We start from the raw sequence: 15708 nt of genomic DNA on the forward strand, positions 1-15708 counted from the left end.
ACGCTGAGCCATTGTAACATTGCATTCCCAGTGGCTTGGCTTCACTGCATGGTGTCAACTGGACAGTTTCTGGAGCTAACAGGAAAGTGTTTCATACCATTCCTCACCATATGTGTCAGTTTGTTACCTTGCAGCTGCTTCGCTGTTGCTTTGTGAAGAGGAGCAGGTGTGCAGAGCTACCACAGAGCAGCATCTCTGTAATGTTCCATACAGCTGTGAGAGTGTTGTGCTGTACTTGCTGAGCTATGGAGCCATGGAGAACACCACACAGGAGTTGCTTCTTTGGGACCTGAGCCATCAGCCTTTCTTGTGCTGCTTTAATTCAGCTGCTCAGGGTAGTTTGGGGGCAGCTGCTAGCATCTGCATAAAGACGTGGTTCAGAGGAGTTCATTGGGTTGTGTGCCTGGCAGTGCTTTCTGCTACCACACACCGCAATTTAAAGATGCCACCAAGGGCCTGGAGATGGTCATAAATGGCACTGCACTAAGGGAGATAGTTTGTCTGTCTTCAGTAGCTTGCCCTTACGCTCCCAGGCGACAAGGGAGGCATAGTGCAGTCCTGGATGTGCAAGTAATGAGCCATTGGCACAGCAGCACACTGAGGACCATCCCTAGCCTCTCCTTGTCTGAGATTACGAAGATGGATGGAAATCCATCTTGGCTAAGGTGAGCAGTGCTTCCCAGAGGGAAGGGACTGTGGGAGGCTGGTTTTATCTGGCTTCTGTGAATTTTGGGCATATGTTACTTTGTGATTTCTGTGATGAACAGAGTGTTTTTGAGATGATCTTGGTAGTGACTGAAGCGACCAGTTGGGCTCTCAACTCACCAGGTGGGGTAGGCACCACTTTGGAGCAAGGACACGTTCATTCTCCTGCTGTCTTTTGTGATATTTGCTTCTATTAATGGTTTCCAGTAACTCTAGGAGAGCCAGTTGCCGTGGGTGTTGCATGGACATTTTGACACAGGGAAGGAGGGAAAATAATCTCAAAACAGCAATTGCAGAGCAGCTGGTAGAACTCCAACTGTTATCTTTCTCCCTAGGTTGACCGGGTGAGCTACCTGCTTCAGGAGATCTATGGCATTGAGAACAAAAACAACCAAGAGACCAAGGTAAGGGTGCTCAGAAGACTCCTGCTCCCTGGGCTGTGGGTTTCCAGCTTGCTTCTTCCACTTTCAAGTTTATATACGAGTTCTGGCACTGTAATTAAAGATGCTTTCCAAGATGGCCATCAAGTCTGTGGCGCTACTGCAGGCACTGAAGAAGCCCAGGAATGATAGGCCTTCACTGCAAGGCTCAAACAGTGTGATTGTGCTGAGATAATTTCAGATAGTCTGAGCCTCATGAGGATCTTTCCTGGAGCACAGGAAGGGGAGGGCATCAGTGCCCCTCAGTGTTTCAGAGCCAGGAGACAGTGTGAACTGCTGCTTTCAGTGCCCTGAGGTTACTGGCCAATCTGGGTGCTTCCCAGTGTACAGACAAGAGGCTCTTTTTTTCTCATTGACTGTTAATGAGCATTGCCTCTCCACAGTCAAGGTACCCGTGTTTGGTGTCCATGCTTTTCTGCTGTGGCTCTTCAAACATCTGTTGTTTTGTTCTGTTTTGTTACGGGAGGACTGCGTGTTCCTGTAGCACTGCATGAAACTGAGCTCTAGAACTTGCAAGATCAACCTGGATTTGTGTACAGGAGGGAGCACAGCATTGGTGACATGAGGGGATATATATATGCAAGTGCCTTAACCAGAAGCACCGCCTGTCTTCGGGCAGGAGCTTCTCCCAAATCCTGGTTTGCTGCACAGCCCCAAGCATGATGTGTGACTGCTTTGTGCTTGCAGTAGCCTTACGCAGGGCTGCCCTTTGCTGCCATCTGGGCTGCAGAGCATATGAAGTGCTGGTCCCAGACTGCTATTCTGAGTATTAGTGTGTGATTTGCAAACAGTGGAGCAGCCACGGTGCAAGACAAGCTGGATTTCCTCTCCAAGTAATGCAGTGTCCTGCCTGAAGCATACTGTAATCTCTGCCTGCCTGTGCCAACGGGTAGCACCTGAAAAGGCAGAAGACAGAAGATTTTGCATTTTCCATTCTCCTGCCAAATTTTTGCCTCTCATTTCAGCCTTCAGATGATGAGAACAGCGACAACAGCAATGAGTGCGTGGTTTGCCTGTCAGACCTCCGGGACACTCTCATTCTGCCCTGCAGACACCTCTGTCTGTGTAACTCCTGTGCTGACACCCTGCGCTACCAGGCCAACAACTGCCCCATCTGCAGGCTGCGTGAGTTTCCTGCCCAGGGAACAAGGGCATCTTCCTCCCTGTGCTTCTGTTAAGTCAGCAGAGGCTGTGAGGATGTGTATGTATTGTATTTAACCCACCCCAGGGCTCAGTACCAAATGTGCCACTCTTCTGGGTGATGTGTGGAGGTTCCTGGCATCTAAAATAACTATCCTTGAACAGGGAAGGAATACAGTGGGAGGAAGGCCATTTGACTGGGGCCTCTGAAGGCCCTCTCTCCTAAGTGAGGTGCATGGCAGCAATAGCTCTGGTGCAGCTGAAATTGCAGTGCCATCCTAGTCTTGTTAACATGACTCCCTCAACATTTCTTTTAAAGGCAGACTAAAGCCCCAGGTCACTCTGATGCTTTCTGGCCCTGCACCCTTCTCTAGACCTCGCCTCTTACCCTGCACGCTGCTGCCTTCTCTGTTTGCATGTGGATCACTCCAGTGATTCTACCTTCTTGCTATTCTGGGGCTAGCAAGGTGGGCACTGAGTGCACAGAACCGATTTTCTTTTCCCTCAAAGCTCCCAGAATGTTGAGAGCATCTGCTTAAACCTCCACTGCTCGGTTCCTAAAGTTGGAATAACTGAAATACCCATTTTGACATTCAGACAATACTTGCTAAATTCCTTGTCTTTTTGCAAATGCACAGAGATGCAGGAGTGTTTTGAGAAAATGCCTGTGTCTTGGCTGGAGTAGCAGATCCCTGTTTTTTACCCTGTGCTTTATCTTGGAGATATTTGATCGTTCCTTCTTATGAAAAGGATGAAGAGCCTAAGACAGATGTTTGGCCTGAGAAGTTAAGTCTGAAAAGTTCAAACTCGGCAAAGATACAGTAACTGAAAGCAAGAACTCATCAGAGGAAGTGCTAGACAGCCTTGACTATAAGTAGCACAACTTAAGATATGGAGCAGCATTATCTCATCTGCATTCTGCAGTGAAGTAGGTTGTTTATGTTTGGAAGGTGTCTGCTTGCTGGACTTCCTGGGAATCTGTATCTGAGGAGTGCAGAGACAGTGAGGATAGATTGGCACCTCTGGCTTTAGCCTGATCTTGAAAGTGTAGGGTGCAGTAAGAAGCAGGGAGATGCCTGGGCTTTTCCTGGTGTACAAGCAAGTTCTTACAGCTGTGTCAGAACAGATGTCTAGCTCATTCATGTGCGCCTTTGGCACTGAACTGACAGTATTAAAGATCTGCAGATAGAAAATGGGACCGTGGGCATGAAGAGCAGACTAAAGCTGTCATGGGAAGGCCGAGGGCTCGCTGTGCTGTGGCTGTCTGTTCACCTGTGTGCTCTTTTCTCGTAGCCTTCCGTGCCCTGCTGCAGATTCGAGCTGTGAGAAAAAAGCCAGGGGCTCTGTCACCGGTGTCATTCAGCCCCGTCCTGGCACAGAGTGTTGACCATGATGAGCATTCTGTAAGTAACTCACTGCAATCCTTTATACAAAACCTGGATGCTGGTCTCAGCCTGGGCAGGCAGCTTGTGTGTGCACAGGTTGCTTGGCCTGTTGACCTGTGTCCCTCAGACCTCAGGAGGTTTGCTCAGGCCTTGGAGTAAAGCCTTCCTGCGTTATGCAGTGCCTTTCCTCAACTCTTCTATAGAGCTGGGACTTCTGTTTTCATATGTTAGTAGTAGTAAAGGTACAGAAATGTGGCAGACACTGGGACAACAGGCTGGGCAAATGGGGTTACCGTTCAACTCTGGATGTCTGTGTGGCAGCACGCTGTGATGAAACCCCCTGGCTCTGGGATACTCAGCACAGTAGGAGAGAGGCCTCTTTGTGCCAGCTTCCCTGAGTGATTAGGGTCTGGGAAGCAGCTGAGTGAGCTCAGGATGGGAAATGCAGTGCTGTTGGCCTCCAGACCAAATCACATGCCTCTGGTGTGCTGAGGGCAGAAGCTCGTTGCCTGAGCAGTGCTATTGCACAGCTGGCTCTGGCGAGACATGAGGTCAGAGTGAGGAGTTCTCCCTCTAGATGATCTTGCAGGCCTTAATGAGAACAGAAAAGGCTTGTTACAGGAACAGCCTGGTTTTATCCACGTATCCTCTTCAGCACTGTAGCCCTGCTGTCTACAACTGGGGCTAAGAAATAGGGCAGGGGAAGAAACTGAAGGGCAGAGCGTAGTGTAGGGGAGAGCAGGCGCTGTCACCCGGAGCAAGGTGAGGAATTGCTGGGTGTCTGTGCGTTGCTAACCTCTAGGAAAAAAAAAAAAACAACTACTTTAAAACATGGTTTTCTCTTGACAGTGTCTCTTTAAACCCCCTAAAGTGAACACTGTCACCCTGCCCAGCAGGAAACCTAAAAGGAAAACAGTAAGTGGACTCAGTTGTATTTGTATCCCATGGCAATTATTTGCCAGAGGCTTCACTGGCACGTGAAAGTGTTACAAACATGAGGGCTTGCTAAAATGCTGGATTTGACTTGTGCTCCTGCACAGCCTGCAACACATGAGCACTGTCTCCATGTTAGTGGTGAGGTGCTCACAGCCTGCACAAATGATCACTAACCTTTCTGGCTTGCGTACCGAGGAATAAACTGTAGGGACCCGGTGGGTGACTGCCTCTGGGTCCTGAGCCTGGCTGCAGAAGACATTTCATAGCTTTGTAGGAACACAAGCAAGCTGCTGTCCCCTTGGCTCACCCAAAAGCTTCCTCTCACTTGTCTCATCCAGTTTGGAGTGTGCACTTCTCGCTGTGGTTCCCACACTGGTTCTGAAACACCGAAGTAGGCAAATAGGCACAGCTGGACTTGCATTAGGACTCCTGGCTGCAATGAGCTGCTTTGCTTTTACAGAAACAGGAAGGATAGAGCTTGTTCTGTTGAGGAGTGTCCAAGATGGTGTGAGAGTGTGTAACTGGAATGTCATCCTGGGGATGGCATGAAAGGCAACTGTGGGAGACCAGGAACTGGGAAGGGGAAAGGTGAGGGAGGCCCCCCTGCCCCAGGAAGGGGCCCTCACTGTGTAATCCTATGCAACTATAGTTGTCAACAGTATTAAGGAGGCTGCGGTTTTCCTCATGCCGGTCCAGACGCTCAGACTGAGGAGGAATGTGGCTTATCATATCTGGAGAAAACCTAGGGCTGGGTTCAGTAATGGGGCTGTCACGAGTTTGATGTGACCTGGCTCCGCACAAGCCTCAGACAGCAGCTTGTACTTTGCTGGAGCTCTGGGAGCGGTGTTGTGGAACGCGGCCCAGGAGAGGGCAGTGTCTCTCCAGACTGAAACCTCAGAAGCTTTCAGCCAAGATGCTGTAGGCAGTAGCTGAGATCCTCCTCCAGCCTCTGAGCGGTGCTGTACAGCCTGAGCGTTCACCAAGTGAAACAAAGCGAGCAGCAGCCTTTGAGCCCTCAGGCCTTGCTCTTCACAGGCAGGAGAAAATGGTCCCCCAGACTTGAGCCAATGGCTTTTGTTTTCCTGAACTTACTGTCTACACAATAGCACCTCTGAGCTGCTGTATGGAAATGGAATGCCTCTGTGCTTGTGGCTCCTGAACCTCTGTTGTGCAGGTAGCAACTGTGAGCCAATCCCGGTCCAGATTGATTTGAGTATCTCACAATCCCCATCTGTGGTCTTTTGGCCACAAGGTCATTGATGTCATGAGGCTATTTTTTTAGAGGGCATAGGTTGATTCCTGACCCCAGCTGCCAATCGTTCTTTCTTCCTCCATCAGATCTAGCTCCTTCTGTGACCACAGGTGAGTCAGTTCAGCTATCAGCTCACCCTCGATTTAGTGACTGTAATGGAATAGATTCCTGAGGAGTTCGGTCTGCAGCTGCATGACTGGGAGGTCCAGCACAGAAGCTACAGACATCATGGCCAGGCTCAGCAGCAACACTATCTTTGGTACAGCATACAGCAACCTCCCTGAGGGTGCAAGGCTGGAACAGATTAAGTTAATCTAAGCTTGGGCTTCTGTAGTCTTGCCTCTTCATTTGCAGTGGGCTGGGCTGCCTGTGGCACTGCTGGGTTACAGCATAAACTCCATTTACCTCTTGAGTCTGCAGTGCCTTATTGATCAAGAAGATTTTGGGAGTTAAACCGTTGCTGGTTCAGTAGCTTTGGAAACTTCTCTTTGGCTGGCAGCTAAACTGAGTTATAGAGGGAATGGAAATGTGCAGTTTTGCTCCCCGCCTGTGGGGTCAGTGATTCTGTGATCCCTTTCAGTATTTTAGCAGAGGTGACTGTGCAGCTGCATTAGCAGCTGAGGGAACACAGTCAGGGGAAAAAGTGCAAGTAGTTTTGCAGGACCAGCTCTTATCTGGAGAGTCACTCCTTTGACTATCTCAGTGACTGTGGTGGTGCTGTGAAACAGCTGCATGTACACAGGTGGAAGCAGTGGTGGGGTTCTTACTGGCTTGCAGCTGAGCCTCCCATTACATATGTCTCCAGCCTCGTGAGGGTTTCTTAATGTGCCCCTCTCTTCTCACCCACAGAGCTCTGACAACATCCCTCCAGGCTATGAGCCTATTTCCTTGCTGGAAGCTCTGAATGGCCTTCGCTCTGTGTCCCCCTCCATCCCGTCAGCTCCTCTGTATGAAGAAATCAACTACTCTGGCATGGTGGATGGGATTCCCCCTGCAAACCGACCGCTTGTTGGGATGGACAGAGCTGTGGAAAGCAGCCACCAGAAGGGCAAGCGGAGCAAGTCTCCAGATAGGTCAGCATGGGGGCAGAGGGGGTCCTTTGTAGGCCCTGAGGGCTTGTGGCCATGTACTGGGGCTGGAAGGGAGCTGTGCCTCTGAATCACTGCTAGCTCATCCTGTTAGGAGGCCAGCGGGTCCTCATGGCAGTGAGAACTGGGATACCACCTCTGTGTTCAGCCTGAAGAGACCAGCTTGTGTCTCCTGGGAGTTAGCTTTGACATCCAAAGGATTTTTAGTAAGGAAATTTCACCGAGTCTTTGGGTGGGAATGTCTTCCTTTTCAATGCAGCTAGTGCCTCCACTTGCACGTGACATTCAAACCTTGCAGGATTTCAGCTTTCCATAGAGTTCCCTGGGAACAAAAGAATGGAGAAGTGACCTGAATTTCAGAGGACAAAATGCTGAGATCCTTTAGTTGTTTTCTGAGGCTTCCTCTGATGGCCATGGGTTGAGGTGTGGGTCCTGTGGAGCATCCCTCGCTGAGCCATACAGAAGGCTGAGTCACACGGGGTCGTGCTGTGTTTGTTTGGGCACTGCTTGCTGTGTTCCAGCTGCTCGTGAGTTTTTGCCACCTCATCAACAACAGCAAGTCATTGCCTGTCAAACAGAGCTCACTCCAGGGCTTGGCACACCCCAGGCAACAGAATGGGCCACTGCTGGAATCACCCATTCTGTGCCCTTCCATCCTGTCCCACAGGCTCTGCTCCCTCAGACCCAACTGCCTTCTCCACCCTTGTTCTGGTTTGGCTAATGACCATTTGAGGAATGAGGTAGAGGTGGTGCTGCCCCGGGAGGTGCAGGATGAGTGTCTTCCTGCACACAACTTGTATTTGCTTACAGCTCTGTACCTTCTTGTCAAAAATCTGGCAGAGGAGAAAGATCCTCAAACTGTCAGGAGGAGAAGAAGGAAAAGGAAGTGAAAGAAAGGGACTGAAACTGCTGCTTTGTCGCTTTGGTAGGACGTGAAATCAGAGCTGTGCTAAAAGTACACTGAACGTCCTGGCAGCCAGCAAGGACTCATGGCTGTGTCACAGAGCTGCTGCTGCTCTCTGTGTAGCTGATCTTTAGAGCTCTGGTGAATCTGTCTCAATAGTTTGAGTTCCTGCTCTGAATTATCTTATGTTGCTGGTGGAAGGTGGGTTGGGCAGAGGGATGGGGCAGGGTGATGACAGCTGGAACTGCCACCACCAAACAGAGTTTCTCTTACTGCAGCACACTACGGTCTCCCTCATCCCCAATTCACGAGGAGGATGAAGAGAAGCTCTCCGAGGACTTGGACTCACAGCCAGCACTGGGCGGGGGCGAGCTGGTCCTGAGGGAGACGAGCTCCCCAGAAGTAAGTCAGTGCTATGAGCCAGAGCTGTCCTGCGGGGCTTCTGGGGCTCAAACTGTCTCCTGAGGGGTCACTGCTTCCCCTGTGTAACAGAGAGCCCAGAGTCAACAGTCTGGTCTGCCTCCAGTCACCCACCGGGCTCCGTGCCTCAGGACGCAGCCTGTGCACCCAACTGAGCTTTGGGAATTGGGAGGTGGGAGAGCTGCAGTCAGTGCACATCAGGGCAGACATTTGCCCTCTGTGTTCCTGGAGGCTGAACAGTTTGAGTGGGAAGCTGAACCTTGTACGTCCAGCATCTGCAGAGCTCTTCTGCTGCTGTTGCCTGTGAAACACCCTATGGTGCCATAGAACCAACACTGGCTTCTTGCTCCTACCCTGAAATGAGTCCCTGCCTCAGGCATCGCTCTGGATGTTAGAGGAGTTAGAGGCAGTTAGAGGAGGAGACAAGTGCAGGAAAGGCTGAAGTAACTTGTGCTGTTTCTCCTTACAGAGTGTGGCAGGGGAAGAGATGGAGGACAGCTCATCCCTGCAGAAAAGTGAGTGTGCACTCAGCCCTGGAGGCTGTCAGACTTGTGTTGTGTTGTGAAGGAGAGAGGCACTGGACATACACGTTCAGAGCTGTGCAGCCCCTGAAATCCATTGCTCTGAGCTGCTGTGCTTTACCAGAGGAAGTTGCCAAGGTTTCTCCTGGGAAGTGGAGGAGCAAAACCAACAAATCTCCCCAGTTTATTTGCCAGACGTCTCTCTTTGCTTGAAGTTCTGTGCTCCAAACAGCAGAGCTGGTCTCCTTCCCTCCTCACTGCCTCTACCCGTATTCAGTCCTTTGCCAGGGATGGCTGAGGGAGCCTCTGGGGCAGATAAGCAAAGCTGCAGATCCTGAAGCGTGGGTGAGGATTCAGAGCCCACACCTGATTCCTCGTGCAGCAGCTGCCCCTAGTGCCATGCATCATGTTGCCCAGCTATGGATCCAGCTTCTTCCAGGGCAGCACTGGCTCTAGCTGTGCATGCCACGAGCTGTTTGCCCTCACTGCTGAAGGGCAGATGGCACGTACTGCTGTGGTTCTGTTGAGACAGGGCTGTGCACAGTGTGTCCCATGCCATGGTGAGGATGTGTGGTACTCAGCACCATGAGGGCATGAGGATGGGATGAGAGGGGTGCGCTGGGTGCATGCGGGAACATCAGCCTGTGTGTGAAGAGCAGCCTGTCAGCACTGTGAGCTGCCTCTTCCTCACGGCTGGCACTGACTGCAGCACTCCTGGCTGCTTGCAGGTGGCTGTCCTCCCTCTGTCGAAGACGTCCTGCAGGATGGTGGCTGTGGGGAGCACAGGAGCCTGACGCAGTCGGACGCAGACCCTCCGGTCGATGTCTACCTGCCAGGTAATGGCTGCACTGCTGGGTGTGTGCTGTGCTGTGAGGTGGCCGAGGGGGAGGCTGTGGGCTCCATACCTCACTGCTGGCTTCCCAGAGTGCTGCAGCCCTACCTCCTCTGGGGCCTGGATGTTGCTCCAGGGGCCAGGATCTACCTGGAGCACAGGCTGCGCATCCCTTCAGTGCACAGAGCTGGCTGCTGGGGGTGAGGGGGGCTAGCAGCAGGAACATTCCCCCTTTCTCTCTCCACCTCCCCGTCCCTTCTGTTTCTGTCCTTCCCCCCTTTCTCCTCTCTGGGCTAAGCCACTGGTACAGCACCTGGGACTGTTTGCATGTGGCTCCTGCCCCTGTCAGGAGGGTGCCAGCAGGGAGCTGCCCACACGGGCCAGAATGAGCAAGGGGTGGGGTGAGAGCTTAGTGTCTGGGCCCTGATCTCCCTGCTCCTGTTTCCCAGCACCAAACACAGCCTCAAACTGCCCTTTGACCTAAGGAGGGGAATTAGCCCACCCCAGGTCAGGGAAGGGCCAGCGGGACACGCCTTGCTGACAGTATGGCTGTGGGGTGCAGTGCGGGGCCTTGGCCCCACCGTTCTCGTTGCAGCCTGTTTTCTTCCCTAGAGTCGCAGGCTGCGCTGAGCACCTCTCTAATGTCTCCTTCCCTCTCTGTCTGCCTTCCTCCCTCCTGTTTCGGGCAGCACTGGGTCCTGATTCCTGCTCTATTGGTATAGAGGAGTAAGCTGGTACGTCTTCTGTTCTTCTTACTCATCGCCGTGGTTGGGCAGCAGCAGCCCTGGGACCGCCGGGGGCGAGAACGGCCGTGCCCCCGCTTGCCGCTGGGGCCGATCCGCCCTGAGGGCCACCACCCCCTCCAGCAATCCGTGCCAGCCGGCCCGGCGCTGCCCTTCACCCCTGCCCGCCCCACGGCTCCACGCCCATCTGTTCGGCGCCGGAGCTCCACGGTCCGGTACTCCCGGAGCCCGGCGACGCTGCAGCTGCGGCGCAGCCCCCCCCCCCCCCCGGCCGTCCCGCCGGCCCCGCTCGCACGCCGGGTTCCCGCAGGGCTGGTGGCGCATCGCCCTCACGTCCTGCCCTGGAGCCGCGGGACCGCGCGACCCTACGGCCGACCGCGCTCTTCCTCCTCCTCCCGCAGGTTCGTCCGACTTCACGCAGACGCTGCCCGGCCGCGGCTCCGCCAGCCCCACGCAGCCCCTTCTGTTCGAGCAGACGCGCCTGCACCTGGAGGACGAGCACCGCCTCTCGTGAGCGGCCCCGCGCCCGGAGCCGTGCCCGCGGGATCCCCGGGACGGGGCCGCGCCGGTGGCCGTGAGGGGCCGGACGGAGCGGGAGGACGAACGCCGCCGCCGATGTACGCCCCGCGCCCGGCCGGGACGGCGCCGCGCGTTTCCCGGGAGCGCCGCGCCCCATCCTGTCCCTTCCCGGCCGCGGGGGCCGGGCGGCGCCGCCGTGTGCCTTCGTTCTGCTTCGTGCCCGGGCGGCGCCGCGCCGCGCGTTTCTATGTTTGTAGGAATAAAGGCCGCGGTCAGCCCCGCCTCCGGCCTCCTGTGCGGGACGGGGCGGGCGGAGGGGCGGGGCCTGGGGAGGAGCGGGGCTGCGGCGCGGCACGTGCCCGCCTCGTTCCCGGCGTGCTGTTCGGCGACGCCGCGCGGAGGATGCTGGGGCGGCCGCGCGCCCTCCCCCAGCTTTGATCTCATTGGGCTGCGGCGCGGCGAGCCTCGAGCGGCCGCTACCTAGTATGGCGCGCGGCGCGGGCGGTGGCGCGCGTCCCTATTGGCCGTCGGTCACGGGACCGAGGGGCGCCGTCGCTATTGGCCGCCCCTTCCGGAGACGGCCGCCGGAATTGGCGTGCGGAGCCGGGCTCCGATTGGTCGCGCGGCGCACGACTGGCCGTCATTGGCCGTCGGCGGCCGTCGGTCCCGCCCTCCGACGTCGGCGCGTCCGCGCGTGCGCAGAGCGGGCCGGCGGGCGGGCGGCGAGGCGATGGCGGCCATGGGAGCCATGGGAGTGATGGCGGCCGTAGGAGCGTTGCCGGCGGGCGCGGGGTCCCTCCCGCCGCTGCCGACGCTGGGGGTGCCCGGCGTGCCCGAGCTGAAGCCGCTGACGCGGTACGAGGCCATGCGGCTGGGCCCGGGCTGGAGCCACTCGTGCCACGCCATGCTGTACGCGCCCAACCCGGGCATGCTGTTCGGCCGCATCCCGCTGCGCTACGCCGTGCTGGTGAGCGGCGACGGACGGGCGGGGCCGGGGCACGGGGACCGGGGCCGGGGACGGGAGAAGGGGACGCGGGATGGGGCCGGGGCCTAGTCGGGGCGCGGGGCCCAGGGCGGCGCGTTTCGGGTCGGGCCCGTTAACCCCCGCCCCCTATTGCAGATGCAGATGCGCTTTGACGGCCTCCTGGGCTTCCCCGGGGGGTTCGTGGACCGCCGGTACTGGTCCCTGGAGGACGGTCTGAACCGGGTGCTGGGCCTGGGCCTGGGCTGCGTGCGCCTGACGGAGGCCGACTACCTGTGCTCGCACCTGACGGACGGGCCGCATCGCGTGGTGGCGCATTTATACGCCCGGCAGCTGACCCTGGAGGAGCTGCACACCATCGAGATCAGCGCGGTGCACTCCCGAGACCACGGGCTGGAGGTGGGGCGCGTGGGGAGGGGCCGCGCGCGGCTGCGGGGAACACAAAGCTCCCCTTCCCGCCCGCCTCGGAGCCGCTGGGCCGCCCCACCCGCTGCCTGGAGCCCTCGGCGGCCACCGGGAACTCCGCAGCCGGGGGTGCACCGCGGGCTCCAGCCCTGCCCCTCGCTGCCTCAGTAGGGAAGAGCCCCGTTTACCCGCTCTGCATCAGGATGTGGGCGGGGTCCGTCTCACACCTGCAGCGGAACCTCAGCACGGCAGCGCTCTGCTTTGCTCCGTGCTCTCCGGGGGTCGCACAAAAGCAGAGCAGGGGCACGGGCTCCTCCTGCGCGGCTTGGCCACCCTAAGGGCAGAGCGAGGCGTGGGGGTCTCTCGGGTGCTCCCTGAGCACACAGTGAGCTCCAGCGGGAGCAGAGGTGGCAGGCCCTGGGTTGTGGTGCTGCTGAGGATACAGGGCTGCGCTGCGGTGCCTCCAGGCAGGGCTGGGTGGGGAGGGGAAAGCGGGGATGCCCATAGCAGCCCGGGCAGCGGGATTCACCAGGGAATGGGGCTGGGACTGGGAGAGCAGGGAATTGGGGGTGTGGGGAGAGGCAGAGCAGGGGCTTCAGTGGGGCTGGAGGCAGGTGAGAGCAGGCTGCGGTGGGGGTAGGGGGGGGCACCAAGCACCGGGGCTGTGGGCTGGGGGTCCTGGTTGGGGGTGCGGGGCCTGGGGGGGTGCCGTGATCTCCGCTGAGTCGTGCTCCGTGCCGTTGCAGGTGATGGGCATGGTCCGTGTCCCCCTCTACACCCAGAAAGATCGCATGGGTGGGCTGCCAAACTTCCTGGCCAACTCCTTCGTTGGAACTGCCAAATTCCAGCTGCTCTTTGCTCTGAAGATCTTGAACATGGTGCCGGAGGAGAAGCTGGCCGAGGCAGTGGCTGCCACACAGAAGCCGAAGAAGCCGGCGATCGACCACGCGGCCATGGCAGCAGCTAAGCAGGCCAACGAGCTGGCAGCGGCCGCCAGAGCAGGCAATGAATACGCAGATAGCGGAGAGAACCAGGCAGCTGCGCACGCTGCGGCCGAGCTGGCAGAGCAGCAGGCGGCCGGGCTGGAGAGCCAGGCTGTGCTGGAGCATCTGGCGGCCGTGCCGGGGGCTGAGGCTGTGGTGGCGGAGCTGCAGGCGCAGCCCGGGGCAGACGCCGTGCTGGAGCAGCCGGTGGCTGAAGCCATGGAGTGATGCCACCGTGTTTGTAATTGATTAAAAGTGGGTGAGGAGACTAGAGACTTTCTTCTAACTTTCCAACCAGTTGCTGGCTGCGAGATTCCGCTGTGTAGCCAGGAGGGTTTGGAATTGTCTGAAGCAGGGGAAAGCTATGTATTTTTATGGCCATTAAACTCTAGCGAGCTTCCCAGATCAATCTGCACAGCCCCCTGCAGAGAGTTCATGTGCTTATGTGAAGGTGCTGAAGCCTTAGAATTACGCTTTGATTTCAGGGACACACTGCTGCTTTCAGGTCCCGGTTTCATTTTTAAGGAACAAAACTCTTATTTTGAGATGCCCTGTGTTGACTTGGACGCAGCTGTGTTTTGCAGTGGACACAGCTGAGGAATAAGGCTGCTGGTAAAGCGCCTTTGCCGTCGCAGGCAGAAGGGCTCTGCTCTGCTGGCAGCTGTGAGGCTGGGCTCCCATTGGAATGCCGGTGCCCGCGGTGACTTGCACTGAATTCCCTCTGGGGCACTGGGACATACTCTACTCGTGTGGGTTTCTATCTGGAGGTCTGCGGGAGCAGGAAAGTGGAATAAATGGCTTTGCTGAACGCTTTGCAGTCGGGATCTTTCTTGACTGCCAGCGCACAGCACTGGGGGGTTCCAGAAGGCTGCAGAGCTGCTGTCCCTGCAGGGGCCCTTCTGCCTGGAGAGGAGCGAGCACAGCACCTCTCTGGCCGCGGGCCAGGACAGCTTGCAGGGCGCAGGGTGCCGCAGGATTTGGGGTGCTGCACCTCTGCAAACTTCTGAAGCTTTTGCTGTTTGGTGACCCCAAGACAGTTCTTGCACGTGGTTGATGCCAGCAGCTCTGTTACAGGTGCCACAGCGGCTGTGTGGTGGGCATTCACTGCTCCCTAACAGCTGCCGCTGCCAGACCACAGGCAGCCAGTGCCTGGCCCAGCTGCCCTGAGCCCGCAGCTGCAGCAGGGCCTGCGCGTGGCACACAGCTCTGCAGGCTGCAGAAACCGTTTGCTAAAACCTCCAGCCCCTGCCTGCCCCATGGCAGCTCTGCCTCCCCTTTCCACCTCCATCCTGGTGCTGAGCCGTGCCCCAGCCCTGGCCCAACCTGTGGTCACTGCAGCACAGCTGCTGACTCAGCTCAGCGCCGGTGAGAGCAGAGCTGCCTCCACCACCGCTGTCCCTTTCCAGGCACTGGGCTCAGTCAGGGGTGTTGCTTTCCTTATTTGCTGCCTGTGTCTGTCCTGCCCTGCACAAGGGCCCCAGAGGTGCCCAGCAGGCAGCACCCCACAGCCAGCACAGGGCTGCTGCACACATCGTGGCAGAGTGCAGCACTGGGGGAAGGACCGTGATGAACAAACGACTCACAAAAGAGATTTGGTTTAATTGAAGACGTTTAGAGAGGCTGACGGCAGCAGCATGGTGCTCTTCAATAAATAACGGGCTGTGAGGTGGGGGTGTGATGCCATAGGGGATGGGGTGACAGGAGGATGGCACATAGACCACTCTGCTCCCCCAGGGATGTGCCTAAGGGCAGCAGCTGAGGAGTTGGGGTGCACAGGGGCAGAAGGATGGGGGGGGGAACGTCACATCAGTGACAGGAACATGGAGATTCATTCTGATCTAGAGGACATAAATGCCATAGAAAAGCAGGACCTTCCGTTGCTAAATAAACTCATACAAACCAAGAGGAATGTTCAGGTAGGAAGTGGCGGAGCTGAAGGAAAAAACAGTTACACACATGAGGGTGACAGAGCGCTTCGGGGCTCCCAGGAGCAAGAGCTGTGATGAGGAGGGGCTGCAGGCACCACAGCTGCCGCTGGGAGCAGCCAGGCTGGGTGAGGGGCAGCAGCCTGAGCAGGGCCTGCAGGTAACAGAGCTGCCCGGCTCACGCCACAGCAAAGCCAAAGCACAGCCAGCACTGCGAGCACAGCCACGGGGCCGTGGGGGCAGGGAGCCCCATGCAGGGGGACCCACACGCAGCCACCGGCCCTGCGGCAAAGGGCAGCGGTACCTTATGTGCATGAGGCCCTCGGGGCACAGGTAAGGAGGTTTTGTGCCACTGCCAACCACCCCTGCGAACTGGTGCCTGGCCAGGGCTGCTTGAATGCGTAGAAGGGGAAAATGCACACAGGGAACCAACCTGGAGCAGTTCTGCCGCACCATGCGCAGTGCTGGCACGCTCTGCTCTGCATGCAGCTGCACCACGCTGCGCTTGCTGCCGGGCTGTGGCTGCAG

The 15708-nt window shown here is 57.0% G+C and overlaps 2 protein-coding genes across 3 annotated transcripts in view; both read left to right on the plus strand.

The window, feature by feature from the left end:
- The window catches only part of MGRN1 (mahogunin ring finger 1), a gene marked incomplete at both ends in the record, with an annotated part of 47651 nt that extends 36628 nt beyond the window's left edge, over positions 1–11023 (plus strand). Inside the window, 9 exons of one of the 2 annotated variants that reach the window (XM_079543093.1) lie at positions 1041–1109; positions 2111–2270; positions 3579–3688; positions 4520–4585; positions 6708–6931; positions 8129–8252; positions 8740–8785; positions 9520–9627; positions 10768–11023. In XM_079543093.1, coding sequence (XP_079399219.1) covers positions 1041–1109; positions 2111–2270; positions 3579–3688; positions 4520–4585; positions 6708–6931; positions 8129–8252; positions 8740–8785; positions 9520–9627; positions 10768–10880 — 1020 coding nt within the window. Of the gene's footprint in view, positions 1–1040; positions 1110–2110; positions 2271–3578; positions 3689–4519; positions 4586–6707; positions 6932–8128; positions 8253–8739; positions 8786–9519; positions 9628–10235; positions 10346–10767 lie in introns of those variants that run through there. The other variant, XM_079543094.1, reaches the window with a different exon arrangement.
- Positions 11024–11615: 592 nt separating this feature from the next.
- Positions 11616–13658, plus strand: NUDT16L1 (nudix hydrolase 16 like 1; the record flags this gene model as incomplete). Its single annotated transcript, XM_079542919.1, has 3 exons — positions 11616–11852; positions 12006–12266; positions 13019–13658. 3 exons carry the CDS (start codon positions 11616–11618, stop codon positions 13481–13483), a joined length of 963 nt encoding a protein of 320 aa, XP_079399045.1. The 3' UTR covers positions 13484–13658.
- Positions 13659–15708: the final 2050 nt, after the last annotated feature.

This window comes from Tetrao urogallus (genome assembly GCF_951394365.1).
Source record: "Tetrao urogallus genome assembly, chromosome: 15".
Taxonomy (NCBI): Eukaryota; Metazoa; Chordata; class Aves; order Galliformes; family Phasianidae; genus Tetrao; species Tetrao urogallus.